Source organism: Thunnus albacares, chromosome 7 (assembly GCF_914725855.1).
Source record: "Thunnus albacares chromosome 7, fThuAlb1.1, whole genome shotgun sequence".
Classification (NCBI taxonomy): Eukaryota; Metazoa; Chordata; class Actinopteri; order Scombriformes; family Scombridae; genus Thunnus; species Thunnus albacares.
Window position 1 is genome coordinate 35,137,501 of NC_058112.1, and position 27,500 is coordinate 35,165,000.

The 27,500-nt window shown below is 42.4% G+C and overlaps 1 protein-coding gene across 3 annotated transcripts in view; it reads left to right on the forward strand.

Annotated features, from left to right (window-relative positions):
• The window catches only part of dgkzb (diacylglycerol kinase, zeta b), a 78,523-nt gene that overhangs the window by 28,808 nt on the left and 22,215 nt on the right, over positions 1 to 27,500 (forward strand). The window contains exons 1-20 of one of the 3 annotated variants that reach the window (XM_044357264.1): positions 3,107 to 4,666; positions 8,167 to 8,275; positions 9,495 to 9,590; positions 9,673 to 9,750; positions 9,832 to 9,888; positions 10,004 to 10,072; positions 10,155 to 10,226; positions 11,489 to 11,605; positions 14,078 to 14,152; positions 14,832 to 14,933; positions 15,875 to 15,957; positions 16,088 to 16,148; positions 16,541 to 16,654; positions 21,176 to 21,316; positions 22,969 to 23,047; positions 23,896 to 23,951; positions 24,036 to 24,098; positions 25,957 to 26,030; positions 26,144 to 26,255; positions 27,380 to 27,500. The exon at positions 27,380 to 27,500 is cut by the window's right edge and continues 79 nt beyond it. In XM_044357264.1, the coding sequence (XP_044213199.1) occupies positions 3,660 to 4,666; positions 8,167 to 8,275; positions 9,495 to 9,590; positions 9,673 to 9,750; positions 9,832 to 9,888; positions 10,004 to 10,072; positions 10,155 to 10,226; positions 11,489 to 11,605; positions 14,078 to 14,152; positions 14,832 to 14,933; positions 15,875 to 15,957; positions 16,088 to 16,148; positions 16,541 to 16,654; positions 21,176 to 21,316; positions 22,969 to 23,047; positions 23,896 to 23,951; positions 24,036 to 24,098; positions 25,957 to 26,030; positions 26,144 to 26,255; positions 27,380 to 27,500 (2,686 nt within the window). In that variant the 5' untranslated portion in view covers positions 3,107 to 3,659. Of the gene's footprint in view, positions 1 to 3,106; positions 4,667 to 8,166; positions 8,276 to 9,494; positions 9,591 to 9,672; positions 9,751 to 9,831; positions 9,889 to 10,003; positions 10,073 to 10,154; positions 10,227 to 11,488; positions 11,606 to 14,077; positions 14,153 to 14,831; positions 14,934 to 15,874; positions 15,958 to 16,087; positions 16,149 to 16,540; positions 16,655 to 21,175; positions 21,317 to 22,968; positions 23,048 to 23,895; positions 23,952 to 24,035; positions 24,099 to 25,956; positions 26,031 to 26,143; positions 26,256 to 27,379 lie in introns of those variants that run through there. The other 2 variants (XM_044357266.1, XM_044357267.1) reach the window with 2 other exon arrangements.

Sequence of the window (27,500 nt, forward strand, 5' to 3'; positions counted from 1 at the left end):
GTCTCAGCAACAAACCACCACACAAAAATATTCAGTTTACGTCATGAATGACAAAGAAAAACATCAAATCATCACATCTGACAAGTTGGAACTCATGTTTGGAATATTTACATAAAGAACAGCTGATAATGAAAAATACTAAATAATGTTAATAATGTAAACAAGTACAGAGCCTGAGTGTGTCAGCAATAACAATATAAAGCTGATTTATTTTCACCATCACACACATGAAACACGAGCGTAGCTTCAGTCTGGAAGGACTTTAATTATTTATTTATGTTTTCTGTCGTTACTTTAATTATTTATTTATGTTTTCTGTCGTTGGAATCAGAAGAAAACAGCAGAAAGGAAGTTTACTGGTAGTAAAGTACTCGAGTATTTCCACTTGATGCTACTTTAAACTTCCAGCTGGATTTTATATTATTTATATGTTTGTAATTAATTAGAGATCTACATTAAATCAACTTTGAGTCAGTGTTGTTATAAACAATAAAACATCAAAATACCAAAATAAATACTTTTAATTACATTTTAAATAAATACTTTTGATACTTTAAGTAACTTTTGCTTCTAATAATCTGTACTTTTACTTGTAATGGAGTATTTTGAGTATTTAGTATAAAAGAACTAGAGAAATACTTCTAGCACGGCCCCGAGTAGGCAGATCACTCCATCTTTAGTGGCCCCCTGGTCAGCCCCTGATCGGCCCTTTGTCGGCCCCTGGTCGGCCCCTGGTCGGCCCCTGGTCGGACCTTTGTCGGCCCTTTGTCGCCCCTTTGTCGGCCCCTGGTCGGCCCTTTGTCGCCCCTTTGTCGGCCCCTGGTCAGATGATAAAGTAGAGCTGCTGCTTTACAGTCTGGTGTCATCTGGCAGAAAAAAAGGCAAATATTTATTTTATTTTAATCATTTTCAAGCTAAAATATGATATAAAATATTTTGTGTTTTGAACTGTTGGTCGACATGCGAAGACTTTAGTGGGATTATGAACAGATGACGACTGCAGATGAAAGACGGTGTGAGCTGCTGGCGGTGGATCAGTGAACCCAGCGGTGCAGACTAATTACTGGTGTAATGTGTTTGTTGGGAGGGCGGGAAGCCAGCGGGTCGCTGTGGCCTTAATTACTGTTGTTGTCTGTGTCACAGCGGTGATGACAGCTTCCTGTCACCGTGCTGCTCGCCAGCACTTCCTCTCACTCTTTTATAATTCATGCTCCTCCCGTCCCGCCGGGTCAGGTGATGCACCGCTTCACACCGACAGACACAACTCAACACTTTAGCACTGCAGGAAATATACGGATGAATAAGCTGCTTAGAAATATAGAAAGAAAATTAATCTGCAACTATTTTGATACTGGATAGTAAATATTAGCTGCTTCCAGCTTCTCAGACGAGAAGATTTGCTGACAGTTGATGAATATCTGAAGGTTTTAGTTGTGTTGAGTTCAGTTTACAGTCACATATGGCAAAGAAAAGTGTTAGATCATCACATCTGAGACGCTAAATCCAACTAATTTTTGTTTAAAAATGACTGAATTATGAAAATAGCTGCTGATTAATTTCCTGTTGATTGACTCGACGGCTGAAAACGTTTCTTTACCCACCGCTGACTGTTAGCTTCACAGGTTAATGCAACACACAGGATACACATGAGCACAGACAGAGATATTATAAATAATATGTTATATTATTGGAAGCTGCTCACAGTAAAACAACCTGAACCTGATGGTGTTGTTTGGAGCGACGGCATCAGGCGGCGTCCTGAACCTTCACACCCTGAAGATTTCATCATTTCACAGAGCTGTGAAAGAAAAACGTTCAGACCAGTAAAACCATCTGATATGAAAGATTCTCCTGTTGACTGATGGACACCTGACTGGAGGACTTTAACGTCCTGCTGGTTTCTGCTGAGAGACGATTTGATCAGACACGTCAGGCTGACCTGTAATCTCCGTCTGCACACAGTGGTTGAATGTGTGAACGGTCACAATCCTGCAGTCACAGATACAAACGTAACCTAATATACAAGTACGGTGGCCCCAAAGGACAAAACACATACAAAAGTAAAAACATGAACATTAAGGAAATACAACAAATACTAAAAAAACAAACAAAAAGGAGAAATGTAAACAGGTAAACAGGAAGTGGTCCCAGCCAGCAGGGGGCGTGATGAGAAACATCAACAACATGATTTATGGAAAGTGTTCATATTGGGTTAGTTTTTATTTTATGAGTTGTGTTTTGGCACTTTGAAGGTTTCCTCTGTTAGCGCAGGTTGTTAATGGTGGCTAAGACATGTTTCCTGCCTGAGCCGCACGTTCAGCGTTTCTTTTGATTCATTTTATGTGTCAAAATCAATATGAGAAATAATTATCTGTTGTTGCAAATCCACAACCGCTGAATTATCACAGATAAATATTCTGTTAACAGAATAAACCTTCATGGTTTCTCTGAACAGCTTCCATAAAACATGTTGCTGCTGCTCCTTCTTCTTCTTCTGTAACCAAAAACATGGACGTCGTCACGGTGACGTCTCCCGTTGGTTTGTGAACTGCTCGAGTTTAACCATTTGATCGTCACCATCTTCGATTATTGGAGCCAGAAGTGACCATATTTGGACGAGAGGGTGGAGCTGATGCTAACTCTAGCTGCTAGCATGGTTAGCACGGTGCACTTACAGTCTATGGTTAACTGTGATGATGCTAATGCTAATTTTCATTAGCGAAAAATAGGCCTAAAACCATTAAAACAAATTGTTCTCAGCCGAGTCGCCCCCCGCTGGCCATTAGAGAGAATGCAGGTTGAAGCTACTTCCTCATTGGTTCATTTTTCGGACCCGGAGCTTCCTGCTGGTCTCTTACGAGTTTAATTTTTGTCTGTATTTTGTCCTTATGGGCCACCGTACACCAGCAATGGACATTTGCATCATTTTGGCGTGAGGAGAAATGTCCTTTTTGTAATAATTATTAACTAACTACGTCTTAGTAACTATCAGTCTGCTGTGAATGTTCAGTGTGACACGACGTGATGATCAGTCAGAGACTCTGTTCACACCTGCGTTAACATGCGTCTCAGGTGATCCGATGACTAGTGGACGGCTCAGTACAGGTGTGAACGCACCCAAGACGCACTGAGATCTGATCTCCCAGAACACATTGGGAGGCGTTCTGGGCCGCATGTGGCCACATTCTTGTAGCAGCGTGTAACGCTGAAGGACGCCTACTCGACTGACGACCTCTGCGTAAGTGGAAGTACGTAGTGAGTAGAACACCAAAGGCGTCATGTTAAAGTGCTTCCTCTTCTTCTTCTTTTGATTTCCGGCAGACTAGGCACAGGAAGTGCATCGCTGCCTCCCGCTGGTTAAAAACAACAACGCATTTGGTCTTTACATGTTTGTGTTTATTAGCATATAAAGCGGAGAAGTGAGATCCGATCACAAGTGGTCACTGGAGATGCATGTTAGTGCCTGCTGTGGACTGACGCACTTAGAGCTGACCTGTGAGTTTACAGGAAGTAGATTTTAAAATGTTTTTTGTTTTGTGTCATGACTGAAGCTCCTCCCCTCCTGTAGATGTCGTTTCCGCTCTGCTCTCTGTAACTGTTGTTTGCGTCCGACAGCCTCAGAGGAGCCTTTCAGGAGTCCGTCCCGCTCTGCGTCCGACATGGACACGTTTTTCCGTCGTCACTTTAGGAGGAAGGAAGCAGCTCTGCCGGCGGACGCGACGTCCTGCCGCCAGAGGAGGCCTAGCGTGGCCGTCCCGACCAGCAAGGCCCGCCGCAGGTCCAACGTCGGGCTGCCTTCCTCCACCCTGACGCAGCGGCGGCGCTCCAGCGTGCAGCTGCAGGTGGGGCCGCCGTGTGCGGGCGGCGGACGCCTGGCGAAGACGTCCAGACACAACAGGTGGGCGGGACCCAGCCGGCGGCGCTCCAGCACCACCACGCCCAGCCTCAACCCCAGGTTCGCCGTGTGCAGGAAGAAGGTGGGCAAGCTGCGCACCATCGACACCCACCTGCTGGGCCCGTCCATGCTGCTGGCCAGCCTGATCCAGATGACGGAGGAGGACGAGGTCGAAGGCCTGGGGGCGGGGCTACCAGCCGGGGAGCAGCAGGTGGAGGTGAGGGACGGCGCCAACAGCAGGAGGATGTTCTCACGCTCCAGCAGCCTGCACTCAGACGGAGACAGTGACAGCAGCGATTACTCTAACGACAGCCAATCAGAAGCGAGTCAGCTGTCAGAGGCGGAGCAGCTGGTGGAGGAAGATGACAATGTCTCCTGGTCTGATCAGCACGCCGCCGCCTCCTCCCCGTCCTCCCCGTCCTCCTCCTCCTTCACCGCCGCCGCCACCCAGGAGATGATGAGGAAGACTCCGCAGCCGCCGCCGGCGTCGCGGCCGCTGATCCGGGCTCCTCGCTGCCTGCGCAGGAACTCGTCTCAGGTGTTCTCAGGTGACTCCGCCCCCTGCGGCCGCCGCGCCTCCACCCAGAGGAAGAGGAGGAGGATCTCCACCATCTCCAAGGCGGGGAGCCCCTGGCCGGGGAGAGGCCCCCCGCTGCCCAGCCGCAGGAGCTCCGTCTTTTACCTCAGCCACCCGGCCTTCTACAGGGGCCCCGGGGCCCTCAGCCCGCTCGGCTACGACTCGCGTCTGGAGAGCTGGAGCGCCTTCCTGCTGTATGTAGTCCCGACCGCCAACATGGCGGCTGCAGTTAGCTGCTCGTTTCATTTTATTCACCCATTCATGTCCTGAAGATTTATATATTATATATTTTTATATTGATCTTGTTTGTTCAAACGAGTAATTATAAGTTATTTTATGTAGTGTTGTAATGTAATCAAACTTCATCCTGCAGTAGTATCAAACACTCACCTGTACAATCAGCTGATCTTCAGTCATTTGATCATTCTGCAAAACTCCAGATTCTGTTTAATTCAGTTTTTCTGCATCTGATGTTTTTATAGTTTTTCTGCAGTGTGATAAATAAACTCTGGTTAAGATATGTCAGGCTCATGGAGTTCAATTAGGCAAAGATCCTGGTTGCAGTTAATGAAGAGTTGAATGTTAATTGAACATAAATTGTGTGAGATGGTCCACTATGAACGAGGAGAACCGGAGGCTTCGTTTCGTCTTTGAGAACTCAAGCTGCACTTATTCCAGAGATTTCAACCAAAATATGATTAAGTTGCATTAAGGCACATTTTATTTTGCTGATTTTACATTTGGATGTAAACTCGGATAGTGAATCTTCATAATTGTTGGCGGATCTGCAGTGCAAGTCTCTATAATCTACTGCCAGTCCACGAGTAGACATATAAAATATACAAATATTCAGCTCTCTCCTCTCCTCGCCTGCATATTCCTGTGTGACAAGCTTTAACATGTTTATACTGAGTTTTACATTCACAACAGAAGTCAGAGTGTCGCAGGACATAAGAGACAGTTTGTGACATTCAGAGACAAACGACACACGTTGCCGCACATGAAACATAAATATCATTTATCATTGAAATCATTTGTGGTGTCAGCCTGAGATTCTGCTGCAGACACAAACATCCTCCATGGAGCCGAAGCTCATTAGCAGCTAACAAAGACACCAGTGACTCACCAACCAAACACTGATCCAGCAGCTGGTTGCTAAGGTTCATCAGTCAGTCGGTCCGCAAACAAAAGACTCCTGAAATGTTTGTACGACTTCCTGAAATGCAAATAACATGAGATCAGACAGAAATCAGTACATCAGACTTTAAAAACCTCCTTCAGTCGTGTTTCAGGACGAGATTTAATAATAATTTGTGTCTGATGTGATATTGCTGGACACAAGATGTCTCCTATTTATCATTATTAATCAGTCTATGAAGAGTTAATAAGTGGTTTATAACACTCGTTAATGCAGCTGTCAGCACATATAAACAGATCATATAGTAATAATATCAAATATGTTTTCATAGGAGAGGTTGTAATAAACACTTGTTATCATGATTATATGATGGATGGGTTGTGAGAGAAAGAAAGAGGGAGACACAGAGAAGCAGAATAACAACAATAATAACAATGTTAATAATAATCAAAATTATAGAAATATAACTATAATAATAGCAGCAATGGAAGGTTTCCTGTGAGATGAGAAAGCACAAAAACTCTGGAGAAGAAGCAAAGTTAGTGACATGCATTGATGTTACATGAATGCATACAGATAGAGCGGAGGAGGAGGAGAGAGGAGCCCAGTGCATCATGGGAAGTCCCCCAGCAGTCTAGGCCTATAGCAGCATAACTAAGGGCTGATCCAAGGCGAGCCTGGTCGGCCCTAACTATAAGCTTTATCAAAAAGGAAAGTTTTAAGCCTACTCTTAAACATAGAGAGGGTGTCTGCACCCCGGACCGAATCCGGTAGATGGTTCCATAGAAGAGGAGCCTGATAGCTGAAGGCTCTGCCTCCCAGTCTACTTTTAAAGACTGTAGGGACCACCAGTAAGCCTGCATACTGGGAGCACAGTGTTCTAGTGGGATAATACGGTATTATGAACTCTTCAAGATATGATGGTGCCTGACCATTAAGGGCTTTGTAAGTTAGGAGAAGGATTTTAAATTCTATTCTAGATTTTACAGGAAGCCAATGTAGTGAAGCTAAAATGGGAGAAATGTGATCTCTTTTTCTAGTTTTAGTCAGAACACGTGCAGCTGCATTCTGGACCAGCTGGAGAGTCTTTAGAGACTTGTTAGGGCAGCCTGATAATAAGGAATTGCAATAATCCAGCCTAGAAGTAACAAATGCGTGGACTAGTTTTTCTGCATCTTTTAGGGACAGGATGTGCCTGATTTTTGAGATATTACGTAAGTGAAAAAAGGCAGTCCTTGAGATTTGATTTATGTGGGAGTTAAAGGACATATCCTGATCAAAGATAACTCCCAGATTCCTTACGGTGGTGCTGGAGGCCAGGGTAATGCCATCCAGAGCAGCTTTATCATTAGATAATGTGTTTCTAAGGTGTTTAGGGCCAAACACAATAACTTCAGTTTTATCTGAGTTTAGTAGCAGAAAATTGCAGGTCATCCAGGTCTTTATGTCGTTAAGGCATGTTTGGAGTTTGTTTAACTGATTGGTTTCATCAGGCTTCATTGATAAATATAATTGGGTATCATCTGCATAACAATGAACATTTATGGAGTGTTTCCTAATAATATTACCTAAAGGAAGCATATATAAGGTGAATAGAACTGGTCCAAGTACAGAACCTTGTGGAACTCCGTGTCTAACTTTTGCCTTCACGGAGGATTCATCATTAACATGTACAAACTGAAATCGGTCTGATAAATAGGACTTAAACCAGCTTAATGCAGTTCCTTTAATGCCAATTAAATGTTCCAGTCTCTGCAAAAGGATGTGATGGTCAATTGTGTCGAATGCAGCACTAAGATCTAACAGGACAAGTATAGAGACAAATCCTTTGTCTGATGCAGTTAGGAGGTCATTAGTGACTTTCACCAGTGCTGTCTCTGTGCTATGATGCCTCTAAATCCTGACTGAAAATCCTCAAATAAACTATTGTTATGTAGAAAGTCACATAACTGATTAGAGACTGCTTTCTCAAGGATCTTAGAGAGAAATGGAAGGTTAGATATAGGTCTATAATTGGCTAAAACACCTGAATCAAGAGTAGGCTTCTTAAGAAGAGGTTTAATTACAGCTACTTTAAAGGACTGTGGTACATAGCCTGTTACTGAAGACAGATTGATCATATCTAGTAAAGAATTGCTCACTAAGGGTAAGACTTCCTTAAGCAGCCTAGTTGGGGTCTAAGAGACAGGTTGATGGTTTAGATAAAGAAATCGTTGAAGTTAGTTCGGTTTTACGGCTGTTTCTAAGGTTCCTGTGTTTGTGGATAAATCGGTGCCTGTTGAGGGCAGCAGGTGCTTAATTTAGTCTAATAGTTAGAACTTTATCGTTAAGAAGCTCATGAAGTCGTTACTACTGAGAGCTGCAGGAATACATGGACCAGTAGAGTTATGCTGACAGGAAGCTGGAGCTCATTAATGATGATGATGATGATGAGCAGCTTCCTGTATGTTAACGACGAAGCTGCCAGACTGACGTCAGACCGTCTCTAACGAGCAGCAGCGACGCGTCAACACAGATTCTCCTCAAAACGCTTCTTCTTCTTCTGTCCTCTTTCAGGAAAGCCATCGCCAAGCCGGGCTTGCAGCACGCCGTGACTCCTCCCACCGTGACGGCGTCCGGACAGACGGAGCCGCTGCAGGAGCCCAGCAGCACCGTGGACTGGAGCGTAAGTCACTGCTCCTCACTGCTCCTCGCTGCTCCTCACTGCTCCTCGCTGCTCCTCACTGATCATCACTACTCCTCACTGATCATCACTACTCCTCACTGCTCCTCACTGCTCCTCACTGATCATCACTGCTCCTCACTGCTCCTCACTGCTCCTCACTGCTCATCACTGATCATCACTGCTCATCACTGATCATCACTGCTCCTCACTGATCATCACTGCTCCTCACTGCTCCTCACTGCTCCTCACTGCTCATCACTGATCATCACTGCTCCTCACTGATCATCACTGCTCCTCACTGCTCCTCACTGCTCCTCACTGATCATCACTGCTCCTCACTGATCATCACTGCTCCTCACTGCTCCTCACTGATCATCACTGCTCCTCACTGCTCCTCACTGCTCCTCACTGCTCCTCACTGCTCCTCACTGCTCCTCACTGCTCCTCACTGATCATCACTGCTCCTCACTGCTCCTCACTGATCATCACTGCTCCTCACTGCTCCTCACTGCTCCTCGCTGCTCCTCACTACTCCTCACTGCTCCTCACTGCTCCTCACCTGATAACTCTCTCGGCAGTGATGAACATGTGATGTTAAAACAAGGAGCAACATGTTGTCCAGAGATGACGCAGCGTTCGTAACTAACGAATGTTTACGTAATAATAAATAAACAGATTGTTTACTTCCTGCAGCAGCAGATGATTGAACAGAGTTCATCCAGCGTTTTTCATACAAAGACACTCTTAGTTTATGTCGTTTTTTCCATATGTTGGGTTTATTTGTGTGTATTTTACAGCCACTTCTTAGTTATTCTTTTAAAGTACTGACTCTTTAATATTTGAAGAGATACTCGTCTCTGCTTTTCCCCAGAAGTATAAAATCAATCAATGTTCATACTGGTGATAAACAGCAGAGACGTATCACTGATGATGCTGGTTCAGGGTCAGAGGTCAGAGGACATGAATCTTCACTGTCAGAGTTTCAGGTTGATTTTCCTACTAAAGTGTCCAGCTGCTAAGATCCAGATGAGAGAAGATGTGAGATGATCTGAGTCTCTTCAGTCGTCACCAGCTTCACAACAATTAGCTTAACGAGCTGCTGTCTGGCAGACTTGTGTTCCCTGGGTTTCGCCTCTCAGGCTACATACAGTCGGCCGTTGACTTGCTGAAGCCTGTTGAGGCACCTTCTCCGTGACTTCATGTGACTTGTTGTTTGCAGGACAACGCTCAGTTTGGTGAACACATCTGGTTTGAGACGAGCGGGTCTGGAGACTTCTGCTACGTTGGAGAGCAGTACTGCGTCGCTAAATCACTGGTGAGTTAGAAACTCTGCTCTGAATCCCGCTGCTACAGAACAACATGTCTCTCTGTGATGCGTCTGTGATTCTCTCCTGCAGCAAAAGTCTGTGGCGAGGAAGAAATGTGCAGGCTGTAAGATATCGGTCCACACCATGTGTATGGAGCAGCTGGAGAAGGTAAACTCTCGAACCTTCTGGATTATTATCGGTGGTCCTCTGAGAGTTTCTCTCCTCACAGCTTCTTCTCTTTGTGATCAGATTAATTTCAGGTGCAAGCCGTCATTCAGGGAACCAGGATCTCGAGCTGTCCGAGAGGTCAGTGTCTGTCAAACTAGTTACCTCGCTAGTGTCTGAGGACACTCAACTTCTCTCTGAGAGTTTACATTAATGCAGAAGATCAAAGGTTATTGACTCCTCTTGTGTTTCACAGTCCAACGTGGTGCGACATCACTGGGTCCACAGGAGACGTCAGACGGGGAAATGTCGACAGTGTGGGAAGGTGAAGGTCTCCATCCGTTGGCATCTTTAACTTTAGTTCACTGACAGACTCCAGAGATCTGATCTGCTTCTCTCTCCAACAGGGTTTTCAACAGAAGTTTTCATTTCACAGCAAAGAGATTGTTGCCATCAGCTGCTCGTGGTGCAAACAGGCGGTAAGTCTGTTATAGAGAACAGAAATCAAATACATTGTGCATTAACTCAGTGTGTGCTTGCAGCATTATTTCACATGTTGGTGCACATTTGTGTTTAGTTTCAGGTGAAGTTAGTTTGGTGAAGTCTGGATGTTGTTTCTGACGTCATTCAGCAACAGTTTTGGTTCAGCAACATTAGATACAGCAAGATTAGATATCTGATGAAGAGAGATAACAAAAAGCGTAGCAAAATAATTGTGAATACCTATAAACATTAAACAAAAACATACAAACACTCAAAACCATATTCAACTAAGTTTGATGGGTCACATGTACCAGATAAGTCAGTGTAATCAGCAGTTTAGATAAATAGTTTGTATTAATATGAATTAAAATCCACATTTACTCAGTTTAACACACTCAGGAGTTGTAAAGCTGCAGCTGGTGGTTGATTACCTGAGACACTTTGCTTTCTTCTCTTTATTAATTATTCTGTAATTTTAGCTGTTTAACAAAATTTACGTGTTTGCTTTAAAAAGTGACTGAACCATCCTCGTTATTATCTTTGCTGTTTCATTTCATTTTTCCGTTGTTTGGGCAAATATTCGGTGTGAGAAAGGCAGGACTTTACATTTCATCTTTTGATTAACAGCTACATTTGGAAAGAAATGGAAGACTTAATTATATTTTGTGTTTATTTGTTTGTTTGTGTGTGTTTTAATAAACACATTTGGGAAAGTAACCCTCTACATAGAAGCAGCCTAGACTGTTCTGTTGTTTGATTTTACTAAAAACAATTAAGTAAAAAATAAAAAGTGAGAACTGAATCTACGTTTTGGGGAGGTCGGTTGTACAGAAGGTACGGATGTTGTGTAATTATTTACCTTTTTCCATGCTGCCTGAAAACAAGAAAACAAACACGTCTTGAACTCGACACCCCCGAAGTTCAAGCTGACGTTACATTATGAAAGCATGTTTGTCTTTAAGAAGAGATGACAGAAACAAACTCTGAGCTCACTGTAGCTGCACCTCTGTAAAATCAATCAATCATTCATTGATAAAACAAATAATCAATCATTCATTCATAAAAGAAAAACCAAGCAGGGCTGACGGTGTGTCTCCACAGAGCTGCTGTCCTGAAGAAACACAAATAACAGATTTACTTTATAGAAACAGAAACAGAAAACTAGAAACATCTTTTAGCAACAGTGTCAGTGTCCCAGTGAGGTCACTTCCTGTCTGTGTTTCAGTATCAGTGAGGTCACTTCCTGTCTGTGTTTCAGTATCACAACAAGGTGACATGCTTCATGCTGCAGCAGATCGAGGAGTGCTGCTCGCTGGGAGCTCACGCTGCCGTCATCGTCCCTCCCACCTGGATCATCAGGGTCCGCAGACCGCAGGTACACACACACACACACACACACACAACCACACACACAACCACACACACACACACACACAACCACACACACACACATGCACGACCACACACACATACATACAAGGATGATTGGTCCTCATAGGGGTGGTTGGTCCCCATAAGAAAAGAGGTTGGTCCCAATAAGAGAGGTTGGTCCCCATAAGGGTGGTTGGTCCTCAAAAGGGTTGTTGGTCTCCATAAGGGTGATTGGTCCTCAAAAGAGTGGTTGATCCCCATAAGGGTGATTGGTCCCCATAAGGGTGTTTGGTTCCCATAAGAGAGGTTGGTCCTCATAAGAGAGGTTGGTGCCCATAAGAGAGGTTGGTCCCCATAAGGGTGGTTGGTCCCCAGAAGGGTGGTTGGTCCTCAAAAGAGTGGTTGATCCCCAGAAGGGTGGTTGGTCCTCAAAAGGGTTGTTGGTCTCCATAAGGGAGGTTGATCCCCATAAGGGTGGTTGGTCCCCATAAGGGTGGTTGGTCCCCATAAGAGAGGTTGGTCCCCATAAGGGAGGTTGGTCCCCATAAGAGAGGTTGGTCCCCATAAGGGTGGTTGGTCCCCAGAAGGGTAGGTGGTCCTCAAAAGGGAGGTTGGTCCCCATAAGAGAGGTTGGTCCCCAGAAGGGAGGTTAGTCCCCATAAGAGGGGTTGGTCCCCATAAGGGAGGTTGGTCCTCACAAGGAAGGTTAGTCCCCATAAGGGAGGTTGATCCCCATAAGAGAGGTTGGTCCCCATAAGGGTGGTTGATGCCCATAAGGAAGGTTAGTCCCCATAAGGGAGGTTGGTCCCCATAAGGGAGGTTGGTCCCCATAAGGGAGGTTGATCCCCATAAGAGAGGTTGGTCCCCATAAGGGAGGTTGGTCCCCATAAGGGAGGTTGGTCCCCATAAGGGAGGTTGGTCCCCATAAGGGAGGTTGATCCCCATAAGGGAGGTTGGTCCCCATAAGGGAGGTTGGTCCCCATAAGGGTGGTTGATCTCCATAAGGGTGGTTGGTCCTCATAAGGGTGGTTGGTCTCCATAAGGGTGGTTGGTCCTCAAAAGAGTGGTTGATCCCCATAAGGGTGATTGGTCCCCATAAGGGTGTTTGGTTCCCATAAGAGAGGTTGGTCCTCATAAGAGAGGTTGGTGCCCATAAGAGAGGTTGGTCCCCATAAGGGTGGTTGGTCCCCAGAAGGGTGGTTGGTCCTCAAAAGAGTGGTTGATCCCCAGAAGGGTGGTTGGTCCTCAAAAGGGTTGTTGGTCTCCATAAGGGAGGTTGATCCCCAGAAGGGTGGTTGGTCCCCATAAGGGTGGTTGGTCCCCATAAGAGAGGTTGGTCCCCATAAGGGAGGTTGGTCCCCATAAGAGAGGTTGGTCCCCATAAGGGTGGTTGGTCCCCAGAAGGGTAGGTGGTCCTCAAAAGGGAGGTTGGTCCCCATAAGAGAGGTTGGTCCCCAGAAGGGAGGTTAGTCCCCATAAGAGGGGTTGGTCCCCATAAGGGAGGTTGGTCCTCACAAGGAAGGTTAGTCCCCATAAGGGAGGTTGATCCCCATAAGAGAGGTTGGTCCCCATAAGGGTGGTTGATGCCCATAAGGAAGGTTAGTCCCCATAAGGGAGGTTGGTCCCCATAAGGGAGGTTGGTCCCCATAAGGGAGGTTGATCCCCATAAGAGAGGTTGGTCCCCATAAGGGTGGTTGATCCCCATAAGGAAGGTTAGTCCCCATAAGGGAGGTTGGTCCCCATAAGGGAGGTTGGTCCCCATAAGGGAGGTTGATCCCCATAAGGGAGGTTGGTCCCCATAAGAGAGGTTGGTCCCCATAAGGGAGGTTGGTCCCCATAAGGGAGGTTGGTCCCCATAAGGGAGGTTGATCCCCATAAGGGAGGTTGGTCCCCATAAGGGAGGTTGGTCACCATAAGGGTGGTTGATCTCCATAAGGGTGGTTGGTCCTCATAAGGGTGGTTGGTCTCCATAAGGGTGGTTGGTCCCCAGAAGGGAGGTTAGTCCCCATAAGAGAGGTTGATCCCCAGAAGGGTGGTTGGTCCTCATAAGGGTGGTTGGTCTCCATAAGGGTGGTTGGTCCCCAGAAGGGAGGTTAGTCCCCATAAGAGAGGTTGGTCCCCATAAGGGTGGTTGGTCCCCAGAAGGGTAGGTGGTCCTCAAAAGGGAGGTTGGTCCCCATAAGAGAGGTTGATCCCCAGAAGGGTGGTTGGTCCTCATAAGGGTGGTTGGTCTCCATAAGGGAGGTTAGTCCCCATAAGAGAGGTTAGTCCCCATAAGGGAGGTTGGTCCCCATAAGGGAGGTTGGTCCCCATAAGGGAGGTTGATCCCCATAAGGGAGGTTGGTCCCCATAAGAGAGGTTGGTCCCCATAAGGGAGGTTGATCCCCAGAAGTGTGTGTGTGACAGGTCCTCACACTGTGTATTAAACACACACACATACAGCCATTGATGTGTGTGTTTGTCTTCTTTTCTGCAGACGTCTCTGAAGTCCAGTAAAAAGAAGAAAAGGACGTCGCTGAAATGCAACAAGTCGAGCAAGAAGGGAGCGGAGGTGAGGAAGAGACGACACAACAAACATCAGTTAATAAATGTCAGACAAAGAATTGTGTAAAGTTGAACAAATACAAAAAAATCAAACAACAAGAAAAGAAATCATGTGCAGGGAGAGGAAAAATACCTCTAATAATAACATAGAAACATACATGAATATACAAGAAAAACAAAGTCACACTATTAAAAAAAAAAAAAAGATTATAAAACCAAAATTAAAAACTTTTTTTTTAATCTGCTCTAAAGTTTTAACCCAGAGAGAACAGCAGTAGTCTGGAGAGACCTGCATTATCTGATTATTGACCTGATTATTATTCCAAGGAATTTCGTTTTTTTTTACTTAAGATGTGTCATTACTGAACACGTGAGATCTTAGATGAAAATAATAAAAATTTGATTTTGTAATATTTAGAGACAGTTTGTTTACTTTAAAATGATTCTGCATTAGCAGATAAACCAGAATCGGCATCTTTAATAAATGACTGAAAATTAGAGTGACAGAACTAAGGTTATGTCATCTGCAAGCATTATGGGACAATATTTGGTAAACCGTTTATATAAATGAGGAATAATAGAATGGACCCCTGGGGCAAACCTAAATGTTCAAGGACTGTTATATTGAGGCTGTTATTAACGTTGTATTAAGGTTAATAAGTTAGTATGATATATATGTCTCTCAGCTCCAAGATGGCCGCTGGAAGCCCTTCCTGGTGAAGCCTCTTCCCTCTCAGCTCATGAAGCCTCTGCTGGTGTTCGTTAACCCGAAGAGTGGCGGAAATCAGGTACTTTAACATCCCTGCTCGCTACATACAGTATAATATATCAGTGGAAGGAGCCTGTTGAAAGATCCACCAAATCCAGCTCACTATAGACTATTTACCTTATCAATTGATTTTTTAATTATATGATGAAACATTTGGTCTGAAAATGACAGCCAGTAGTGACAAATGTCCATCAGGTCCCCGAGAAATCTTTAAAGAGTAAATTAAAGGTGAACTGCAGGTATTTTCTCTGTGTAAAAGCTGGAATAAAGCGTCTCCAGAGTGAGCTAATGATGTCACTGACGATGTCACAGTGTGCATTGAAAAGTAATAAAATAATGTAGCTCCAGGCTACATTAGCCGCTACTAGCATCACACACCACAATCTCCAGGTGCATTGTGGGTAATGCAGGCACCAGGTTTGGGCAAAGATAAGGTAGCAGTGATGGAGTACACTATGACGTCACTGCAGTGAGGTGAGAAGTTACCACTAGAGGTCAACAAAAACAAGACTTTCAGGTGTGTTAAGTTGCTCTTTAAATTGTTACATTTTATCCAACAAAGTTGTTGACGACACATTTCTGTGGGAAACAGAAGAATCCACTGATGATTTCAGAACATGTTTGGTTTATTGTTCCTCCTTTTGTGCACAACTGGTCAAAATGATTATATTCAGCAGCTTCAGAAGAGTTTTCTTGAGTTTGGTGGATTTTACTGCATGATGTTCAACAAACATAAAATCAAAGATCTCAGACTCAGGTTTTGTTTGTTCACTACAAACTGAGAAATGTAGTTCTGGACAAAAATCATTCTGCATAGTGACATAAAAAAAGAAAAATAAAGCTGAAAGCTGAAAATAAACACAATTTTGTTCTGTTTTTATGGAGTGGAACAAATAATTTGCACCAGTTTAAGTTAAAGAAACACATTTTCCCTCTAAACTTCTGTTTTCTTCCTTTTAGGGAGCAAAGATCATCCAGTCTTTCATGTGGTACCTGAACCCTCGGCAGGTGTTTGACCTGACGAAAGGTGGACCCAGAGAGGGGTGAGGAGTTCTCCAGAGTCTTCTCAGTCTCTTTATATCACTGCAGTTCCTTCATTTCTTCCTTCCTGCTCTTCATGTGTCAGTCTCAGATGAAACTAACTGTCCGGGCTTTGCTTTGTGTTTCCTGCAGGTTGGAGCTGTACGCCAAAGTGCCCAACCTGAGGATCCTGGCCTGTGGGGGGGACGGGACAGTGAGTCCAACATTAAACAAACATTGCTGCCATCAAAACTTCTCACATGGAAAAAAGTTTTTCCTTGTTGTCAGATGACAAAGCTGCTGTACTTCTTTTAAACATTACACTAAACTTTAAAAACCTTCACAATGAAATTTAGGAAAACTCAAAACTCTCAGCTTTTCAAACTTGCTTTTACCTGAATGTTTTTATTATACCTTTTCCACATCAATCATTTATCTAATGTTCATTTTATTTCTGTTGAAATCTCTCTTTATTTGTTTCTTCGATACCGATATACTCACTACTAATAATTAGTTTTATCTTTAACGACTCTGTGGCAGACAGCAACGCATGTAATAGTACAATATTATAAAACATAAACTTAATATGTGTGTGTGTGTGTTCAGGTGGGATGGCTGCTGTCTGTGTTGGACCTGCTGAAGCTCCACCCCCAGCCTCCTGTAGCCATCCTCCCTCTGGGAACGGGCAACGACCTGGCCAGGACACTCAACTGGGGAGGGGTGAGTTCTGCTGGAGTTTAACTGGAGCTCTACTGGGCTCTAACACAATTCTACTGAGCTCTAACACAACTCTACTGAGCTCTGAACAACTCTACTGAGCAGTAACACAACTCTACTGAGCTCTAACACAACTCTACTGAACTCTAACACAACTCTACTGAACTCTAACACAATTCTACTGAACTCTAACATAACTCTACTGAGCACTAACACAACTCTACTGAACTCTAACACAACTCTACTGAACACTAACACAACTCTACTGAACACTAACACAATTCTACTGAACTCTAACACAACTCTACTGAGCACTAACACAACTCTACTGAACTCTAACACAACTCTACTGAACACTAACACAATTCTACTGAACTCTAACATAACTCTACTGAGCAGTAACACAATTCTACTGAGCTCTAACACAACTCTACTGAGCTCTGAACAACTCTACTGAGCAGTAACACAACTCTACTGAGCACTAACACAACTCTACTGAGCTCTTACACAACTCTACTGAGCTCTAACACAACTCTACTGAACTCTAACACAACTCTACTGAACTCTAACACAACTCTACTGAGCTCTTACACAACTCTACTGAGCACTAACACAACTCTACTGAACTCTAACACAACTCTACTGAGCACTAACACAACTCTACTGAACTCTAACACAACTCTACTGAGCACTAACATAACTCTACTGAACTCTAATACAACTCTACTGAGCTCTAACACAACTCTACTGAGCTCTAACACAACTCTACTGAGCACTAACACAACTCTACTGAACTCTAACACAACTCTACTGAGCACTAACACAACTCTACTGAACTCTAACACAACTCTACTGAGCACTAACACAACTCTACTGAACTCTAACACAACTCTACTGAGCACTAACACAACTCTACTGAACTCTAACACAACTCTACTGAGCACTAACATAACTCTACTGAACTCTAATACAACTCTACTGAGCACTAACACAACTCTACTGAACTCTAACACAACTCTACTGAGCTCTAACACAACTCTACTGAACTCTAACACAACTCTACTGAGCACTAACACAACTCTACTGAACTCTAACACAACTCTACTGAGCACTAACATAACTCTACTGAACTCTAACATAACTCTACTGAACTCTAACACAACTCTACTGAGCTCTAACACAACTTAACTGAACTCTAACACAACTCTACTGAGCTCTAACACAACTTTACTGAGCTCTAACACAACTCTACTGAACTCTAATACAACTCTACTGAGCTCTAACACAACTTTACTGAGCTCTAACACAACTCTACTGAACTCTAACACAACTCTACTGAGCACTAACACAACTCTACTGAACTCTAATACAACTCTACTGAGCTCTAACACAACTCTACTGAACTCTAACACAACTCTACTGAGCTCTAACACAACTCTACTGAACTCTAACACAACTCTACTGAGCACTAACACAACTCTACTGAACTCTAACACAACTCTACTGAGCACTAACATAACTCTACTGAACTCTAACATAACTCTACTGAACTCTAACACAACTCTACTGAGCTCTAACACAACTTAACTGAACTCTAACACAACTCTACTGAGCTCTAACACAACTTTACTGAGCTCTAACACAACTTTACTGAGCTCTAACACAACTCTACTGAGCTCTAACACAACTTAACTGAGCTCTAACACAACTCTACTGAGCTCTAACACAACTTTACTAAGCTCTAACACAACTCTACTGAGCTCTAACACAACTTTACTGAGCTCTAACACAACTCTACTGAGCTCTAACACAACTTTACTGAGCTCTAACACAACTCTACTGAGCTCTAACACAACTCTACTGAACTCTAACACAACTCTACTGAGCTCTAACAATCAATCAATCAATCAATCTTTATTTATATAGCGCCATATCACAACAGAAGTCATCTCAAGGCACTTTTCACATAGAGCAGGTCAAGACCGTACTCTTTAATTTACAGAGACCCAACAGTTCCCCCATGAGCAAGCACTTGGCGACAGCGGTAAGGAAAAACTCCCCTTTAACGGGTAGAAACCTCAAGCAGACCCCGGCTCTTGGTGGGCGGCCATCTGCTTTGACCGGTTGGGTTGAGAGAGAGAAAGAGAGAGGGGAAGGGGGAGGGGGGACAGCAGAAAAACAATGACAACAACAAACAACAACAAGCACAAGCATCAACAGACAGGGAAGGATGCCATCAGGACTGTGAAGAACCGCGAAGGTTCGGCCCGGGAGTCAGGTTTTCCTGTGAGATGAGAAAGCACAAAAAACTCCGGGGAAGAAGCAAAGTTAGTGACATGCATTGCTGTTACATGAATGCATACAGATGGAGAGGAGGAGGAGGAGAGAGGAGCTCAGTGCATCATGGGAAGTCCCCCAGTAGTCTAAGCCTATAGCAGCGTAACTAAGGGCTGATCCAAGGCGAGCCTGGTCGGCCCTAACTATAAGCTTTATCAAAAAGGAAAGTTTTAAGCCTACTCTTAAACATAGAGAGGGTGTCTGCACCCCGGACTGAATCCGGTAGATGGTTCCAAAGAAGAGGAGCCTGATAGCTGAAGGCTCTGCCTCCCATTCTACTTTTAAAGACTGTAGGGACCACCAGTAAGCCTGCATACTGGGAGCGCAGTGTTCTAGTGGGGTAATACGGTATTATGAGCTCTTCAAGATATGATGGTGCCTGACCATTAAGGGCTTTGTAAGTTAGGAGAAGGATTTTAAATTCTATTCTAGATTTTACAGGAAGCCAATGTAGTGAAGCTAAAATGGGAGAAATATGATCTCTTTTTCTAGTTTTAGTCAATACACGTGCAGCTGCGTTCTGGACCAGCTGGAGAGTCTTTAGAGACTTGTTAGGGCAGCCTGATAATAAGGAATTGCAATAATCCAGCCTAGAAGTAACAAATGCGTGAACTAGTTTTTCTGCATCTTTTAGGGACAGGATGTGCCTGATTTTTGAGATATTACGTAAGTGAAAAAAGGCAGTCCTTGAAATTTGATTTATGTGGGAGTTAAAGGACATATCCTGATCAAAGATAACTCCCAGATTCCTTACGGTGGTGCTGGAGGCCAGGGTAATGCCATCCAGAGCAGCTTTGTCATTAGATAATGTGTTCCTAAGGTGTTTAGGGCCAAGCACAATAACTTCAGTTTTATCTGAATTTAGTAGTAGAAAATTGCAGGTCATCCAGGTCTTTATGTCGTTAAGGCATGTTTGGAGTTTAGTTAACTGATTGGGTTCATCTGGCTTCATTGATAAATATAATTGGGTATCGTCTGCGTAACAATGAAAATTTATGGAGTGTTTCCTAATAATGTTACCTAAAGGAAGCATATATAAGGTGAATAGAGTTGGTCCAAGTACAGAACCTTGTGGAACTCCGTGTCTAACTTTTGCCTTCACGGAGGATTCATCATTAACATGTACAAACTGAAATCGGTCTGATAAATAAGACTTAAACCAGCTTAATGCAGTTCCTTTAATGCCAATTAAATGTTCCAGTCTCTGCAAAAGGATTTGATGGTCAATTGTGTCAAATGCAGCACTAACACAACTCTACTGAACTCTAACACAACTCTACTGAGGTCTAACACAACTCTACTGAGCTCTAACACAACTCTACTGAACTCTAACACAACTCTACTGAGCTCTGCTCTCAGAAGCAGTCCTGAGGCAGCAGTACAGTACTAACATCCCTTGCTTAAATAAAGTAGTAATACTACGGTAATACTACAATATAAAAATAAGTCAAAAAGTCTTGTTTCAGAATTTATTATTGTATTATTATATGTTTGTTTTATTATCACTGCACATTAGAGCTGCAACAATTAGTCGATTAATTGATTAGTGGATTTACAAAAAAATAATCAACAGCTATTTTGATAATCAAGTAATAATTTTAAGTAATTTTTAAAGAAAGAAATGCTAAAATTATCTGTTTCCAGCTTCCCCAAAGTGAGAATTGGCTGTTTTTCTCTGTTTTATATGATTGTAAATTAAGTATCTTTGAGTTTTGGACTGTTAGATAAAGACATTTGAACTCGTCACGTTGGACTGAGATATTTTTCACAGTTTTCTAATGTTTTGAAGATTAAATAATTCATTGATTAATCGATAATAATGGTTATTAATATGTAAGCGATATTTTAATGTTATAGCTGCTTGAGGTTGTACTTTGTACTCTGTTTTGTTGTTAAATCTACAACAATTCATCATATATTTTATGAACTGATCATTTTGAATATAAAATCTTAATTTGAAAACTTATAAGTAACCATAGCTGTCAGATTAATGTAGTGGACTAAAAAGTAAAAACAATTTCCTCCTGAAATGTAAGTATGTAATTGAGTATGATCACCACTGATCTGAGGCAAAAACAAAGAAGAAAACACAACAGAATTACAGAACATCACAAAAGGATTTCAGAAGTTGCTCCTAACCCTCCGTAGTAGCAGACATGTTTAACTCCTCCTGCTGTCGTCTCTCAGGGTTACACTGATGAACCGATAACAAAGATCCTCTCTCACGTCGAGGACGGAAACATTGTCCAGCTGGACCGATGGAACCTGAACGTGGAGGCGAACCCCGAGGCTCGACCGGAGGACCAAGATGAGCATCAGACCGACAAGGTCAGTCAGGTTTGTGTTTATGTGACAGAAGAGATGTCACACAAACACAAAGTCTGAGTAGTCAGTGTAAATAATATTCTGTATTTTAAGTTTTGTTTTTACTTTTCTGTGTAAAAACCACATCAGACACGAGTTGTTATTGAGAGCAGAGTATTTTAATTTGTCCTAAGACGTGTGTGTAGAGAACCTTTAAAGACACTGGTCTGAGAATCATGTGGACTCTCAGTGTCACAGTTCTGCTGTTGTAAATTTTCGTTTTTATGCAGATGACACCCAGATTTACATTCCCATCATGTCGGCAGATACAAACTCTTCTCTTCGACTCAGTCTTTGTTTATTATTATCATTGGACCAAAAAATATCCAGTAGGGATAGAGAAACGCCCGCATACTTGCTCCGAAGTCACAGTTTTTATTCAAATAGACAACGTTTTGATTCAGGTGAAAACGTTTGCGAGTATACAGTACATACACACCAGTACACTGACTGGCTCTATGACGGTAGGTGTGATTAATCATCTGGGCTCTGGGTGATAAATATCTCACATCAATCAATCAACAGTTCAAAAATGTAAAAAAGGTACATGTCAAAGAGGGTGAAACATCAACATATCAAACATAGTCATAAACTAGAGGAAAAGGGACCTTAAAAAGTTTTACAAAAGCATAACTGAAAATACACATACGACCCAAAATAATCACACCAAAACAATGTCCATCCACTGATAGCAGTATTATTATTATTATTCCACATTCAACAGATGAAATGGTCTCAGCACACTAACCTGTAAATATTCCAACATAACCAGAAACAGAAACAGGTTTGTTGTCGAGTAGGTTTGCATTTAAAGGAATCTGCCTCTGTGTTGTGCTGCATAACAATCAATAAATAGAAGGTAAGAGTTTTCACAAAAATATATAAATAAAATTTACAACTAAAAAATAAAATATCGTAAAAATATATTCTAAGTGAAAAGAGCTGTTGAGTTTTAACAATATTGTACAAGATATTGACAAGGAATGTGCAAACGTTCACAGTATAATCAGTACAAATGCTACATGTAACGTGCAAATGTAAAAAACAAATAATTGTGTTAATGTTACGTGTAACGCACCGCTGTTCAATAATGAGATATAAAATGTTAATCAGTGAGAGGTAGCCAGGCTAGCTGTTTCCACCTGTTTCCAGTCTTTATGCTAAGCTAAGCTAACCAGCTGCTGGCTGTAGCTTCATGTTTAGACATGAGAGACGGACTCTGCAAGAAGGAGAAGAAGAAGAGGAGGTAACGCTTTATTTTACAGCTCCTTTAATGTTACACTCATTTCCTGGAAATGTTCTGAGTAATTTGCAGGTATTTAATGGTTAATTTTTAAGACATTTTACAGAAGTTGGTTTAGCTGGTATATTTGGGCTCATACATAGTTGTTAATTTGCAAAAATTCTTAATAAATTAGATTCTTAATAATTCTTTAACAGACAGAAAATAATTACAAGTTTTCAGTGTTTAATTTACATATCAGCTTAAAACTCATAACACATCCTGAGAATGAACAGCAGCAGCTACTGTGTGTAATCTTTAAAGCTTATTTTATATATATGTATATATATATATATATATATACATATTTTTCTGTTGTTTTGCTGTTTCTCAGCTTCCTATTGACGTTTTCAACAACTACTTCAGCCTGGGCTTCGACGCTCACGTCACATTGGGCTTCCATGAATCCAGAGGTGAGTCTGCTCTCATGGATTCAACTGTCTGATTATTGATTATTGATTATCTCTGCTGCATGATAGACGTGATGGTCAGTTCTCCACCAGGACACAAGATAAAAACTAATCATGTAAACATCTAGAAATGCATGTTGTTGCTGTGCAGAGAATAAACTATTACCAGTGCTTTTTACTGGTTCACAGCAGCTTTAAAACAGAGACATCAGACAATCACCAGAACATTAATCAGCAACTCACTGGTGGTCGTTTTAGAAGCAGAAAAGACAAATATTTGAAGGTTTGAAGCTTTTCTATGTCGTAATGACGGTAAACTGAACAGTTGATCAGACAACATGAGACATTTGAAGACGTCACCATGACATCTAAGATTTTTAAACCATTTTCTGACATTTTATAAACAAATCAATTAATTAAGAAAATAATCAGCAGATTAATTGGTCAGTTGCAGCAGAAGTCGTGACGTCACTTCCTGGTCTGAGCAGGCCTTTAATCCTACAAAGATCTGATTTATTTATACTGTAGCACATTTCATACAGAAAATAAAAGAATATTACAACGAGAACAAATAAAAACTCCAATTTATAAAACATGTAAAAGTGAGTAAACAGGCATGTAAACACATAAACACAGTAATATGTCATAAAGTTTGAAATGATGATGTTTTTGTGGAAAAGTTGACGCTTCCATGACTTTGACAGGACAGCATGTTGTCATGTGACGTCTTACCTCACAGATCAATCAAACTGTATCTAATTTAATTAAAACCAACTGATGGATGGAAACGTAAACAGGTTATTATTCTGTTGTATTAATGGTTTGTTTAAATGTTGCTTTTGTGTTTTTAGAGGCAAACCCCGAGAAGTTTAACAGCCGCTTCAGGAATAAGATGTTCTATGCAGGGGTAAGTGTCTGCTCTGTTTACTGCATTCACACGTTCACATGATCTCGTGTTCATGTATGTTTTGTGTGTCTTTGCGTGTTTCAGACGGCCTTCTCAGATTTCCTGAGCGGGAGCTCCAAAGACCTCGCCAAGCACATCAGAGTGGTGGTGAGTAGAAACACACTGAATACAGTCGACACTCTAAAAATCAAATCACATTTATTTATAAAGCACATTTAAAAACAACCACAGTTGACCAACGTGCTGAACAATAAGATATCAAGAATAAATTAAAGCAACACAACTGCACCAAACAAGAAACAAGAACAAATAGAAAACAAATAATAGTGGAACACTTGGTTTTACCGACAGTCAAAGGCCCGAGCCAACAACTGGGTCTTTAGTTTAGTGTCTCGGGAAGGGGAACACTTAAATCCAAGAGGTCAGCTGTTCCAAAGTTTTGGGGGCAGCTACAACAAATGCACGGTCACCCCTCAGCCGCGATGGAGGGACAGCGAGCAACAGTTGGCCAGAGGATCTCAGAGATCTGCTGTTGTGAAGGGGGGCAGATGAGCTCCGAGATGTACCGGGGCGCCAGGCCATGTAGAGCCTTAAAAACAAATAAAAGTACCTTAAACTCAGTCCTATACTTGACTGGTAACCAATGCAGGGAGGCCAGTATAGGTGTGATGATGTCTCTCAAATCACTGGGTTCAAATTTGACCCAGTTTGGGTAAATACAGCTCAGACACAACATCAGGTTTAGTCTGTTACTGGGAACCAGTGTGACACACAAGCTTCAGCTACAAACTGACACAGATTTATTGTTTCTTGTAGATACACAAGTTATTAACAATCAATAACAAACCCTGACGTGTCAGTTTGAAAAGAGCAGAGCAGATATATATAACAGCTTTAGTTTGGGTCATTACTTCATCAGAACAACATGCTGTATGAACCCAAACTGGGTCAAAGTTTAACCTCGTGATCTTTAGTGTGTTCATGAAAGTTTCTGCTAAATGAGAAAACACGACTTCCAGGAACAAGAGACCTTCCAGACCTGAGATCAGAAGTCAATCAATCAATTTTTATTTATATAGATCCAAATCACAACAAAAGTCATCTCAGGGCACTTTTCACATAGAGCAGGTCAAGACCGAACTCTTTAATTTACAGAGACCCAACAATTCCCCCCACAAGCAGCACTTTCTACCCGTTAAACTCCCCTTTAACGGGTAGAAACCTCAAACAGACCCCGACTCTTGGTGGGCGCCATCTGCTTTGACCACAGCTGGTCTTTACTGGATCCCAGTGTTCATCTTCTCCTCATAACTACATCAGTTCCTCCATCAGCTCAGAGACCAGCAGCTGAAACAATGTGATGGTTCTGCAGTCATCAGGAGTCTTTTCTATGATTTATAAGTGGAATTATGGACGTTTATAATAAAATCCTCTGACAGAGTGAGTCACACTGAATATAAAAATATATTTATTATATGTGTGTGTGTTCAGATGCGACTGAGACGACTCAGCAGGCTTCCATGTATTTATCATAACTCATTTAATTAATTATATCATTAGGAATTATTGTTATACACAGCTGGGATGTATTGATTGATTGAATTTATTTGATGATCCAAAACATACAGATTTAAAATAATTACAGTCATGGAGGATTATTTCTATTGTGTTCCTGCACATGTAACAAACAACATGATAACACAACAGTCATATACAATACACACCATAAATGTGACATAATAATTAATGATTGTAGGTCGTACCGACTGGTTTCCCGTCATACTTTCATACTTTATTGTTTTGATGGTGAAACAGGTGTTTAATTACATTTTATATAGTTTTCAAAAGTCTGGAATTTAATAATAAGTGAAAAGATGTCTTTGTTTTAAGCTGTTATTGATTCTCTTACTTATATTTAAATACTTATTTCTGTCTTTACTTTGCTGCGTCTTCAGCCTCTGCAGCACATGTCAGACTAGTAAAACGCTGTGTGTGTCTTCCTCAGTGTGACGGGACCGACCTGACGGCTAAAGTCCAGGATCTGAAGCTACAGTGTCTGCTCTTCCTCAACATCCCCCGGTACGCTGACGTCATTACTTTAAGTCCAGTTTGGATCAGTCTGTAGCCTCACAGTGTTGTTCATGGAGGCTTATTCCCGACTCTGTTTGTTGCTGTGTGTTCACACTCTGCAGGTACTGTGCCGGCACGATGCCGTGGGGTCACCCCAGCGAGCATCAGGACTTTGAACCGCAGCGTCATGACGACGGCTGCATCGAGGTCATCGGCTTCACCATGACGTCGCTGGTGAGCGTTCTGCTGAGAGACGTACAGTCTGGGTTCATGATTCTACTATGATGCACACTTTTAGTTTGAAGAGTTTCTGAACTGTATTTCTGTGATGTGGAGCAGAGCAGATGGACTGCAGGCAGGACCAGGATCAACTTCTTTTATTCCAGGCTTGTGCAGGCAGAACAGAACTATACTGAACAAAGGATCCAACAACACTAAACTGAAAACCAGGACTTGGGGATGAGGTGCAGGTGGAGAACAGGAAAGGAGCTGATTGGCTAACGAGGCTGACGCAGGGCAGGTGTGGAGGGAAAAGCAGGCCGAGGACACATAAACACAATCCTCTTATATGTCCAATAAGCCCGTCTAAGAATGTACCTAAATAAACCCAAATACACTAAACATGTTGACGCAGCTCCTCCAACACGACAAATCTACTGAAACAAATGTGAACAAACTGTGTTGAGGATGAGTGACAGCTGTCAGCATCTGGATACGAGCGTCTCTATAAACTGCTGCATCGAACACGTCTAACCTCAGTCTCATTTCACTACCAGTGTGAAAGCAAACTCAGTCCAGTTCAACCAACTGGGAGAAAGTCTGAGGGCAACTGGTGGACTGGTGGAGGGACACAGAGCCAGACTGGGACAGAACCAGTCTGTGTGTATCTGGTATCTAAAACAAAGATCCTCAGTAATGAATGCTGAACCTGTTCAACTGTCTCTTATAAAAGAATCCTAAATATAAGTAATTATTATTATAATAATAGTAGTTAAATTCTACATTGTTTTTCTTTTGTTTGCTTCCTTTTTTATTTTCATGGTGGATGTTTACAGAAAAGAGTTCTTACTATTATTCCTCAAACCTTCCTAAACCTTTTTATTACTCTATAATTACAGATACTGATCATGTCAACGTAGTTTATTCTTCTTCTTCTTCCTTTTAACAGATTATTAAGTTTGGTGACACAAACACAAAGTAAACGCTCCTGTATCTTTAAGCATTGAACTACTTCAGCACCATAACGCGCAGCAAACCTCACAGCTCTGTAGTGTTTTGGATAAATCATATCATACATGTTCACAGGTCAGACATGTTGCCATAGTTACCACCCTCACCGTGCTGTCTCCGTGTCTCAGGCCACGCTGCAGGTGGGCGGTCACGGCGAGCGGCTCCACCAGTGTAAGGAAGTCACTCTCACCACCTTCAAGTCCATCCCCATGCAGGTGGACGGAGAACCCTGCAAGCTGGCGCCGTCCA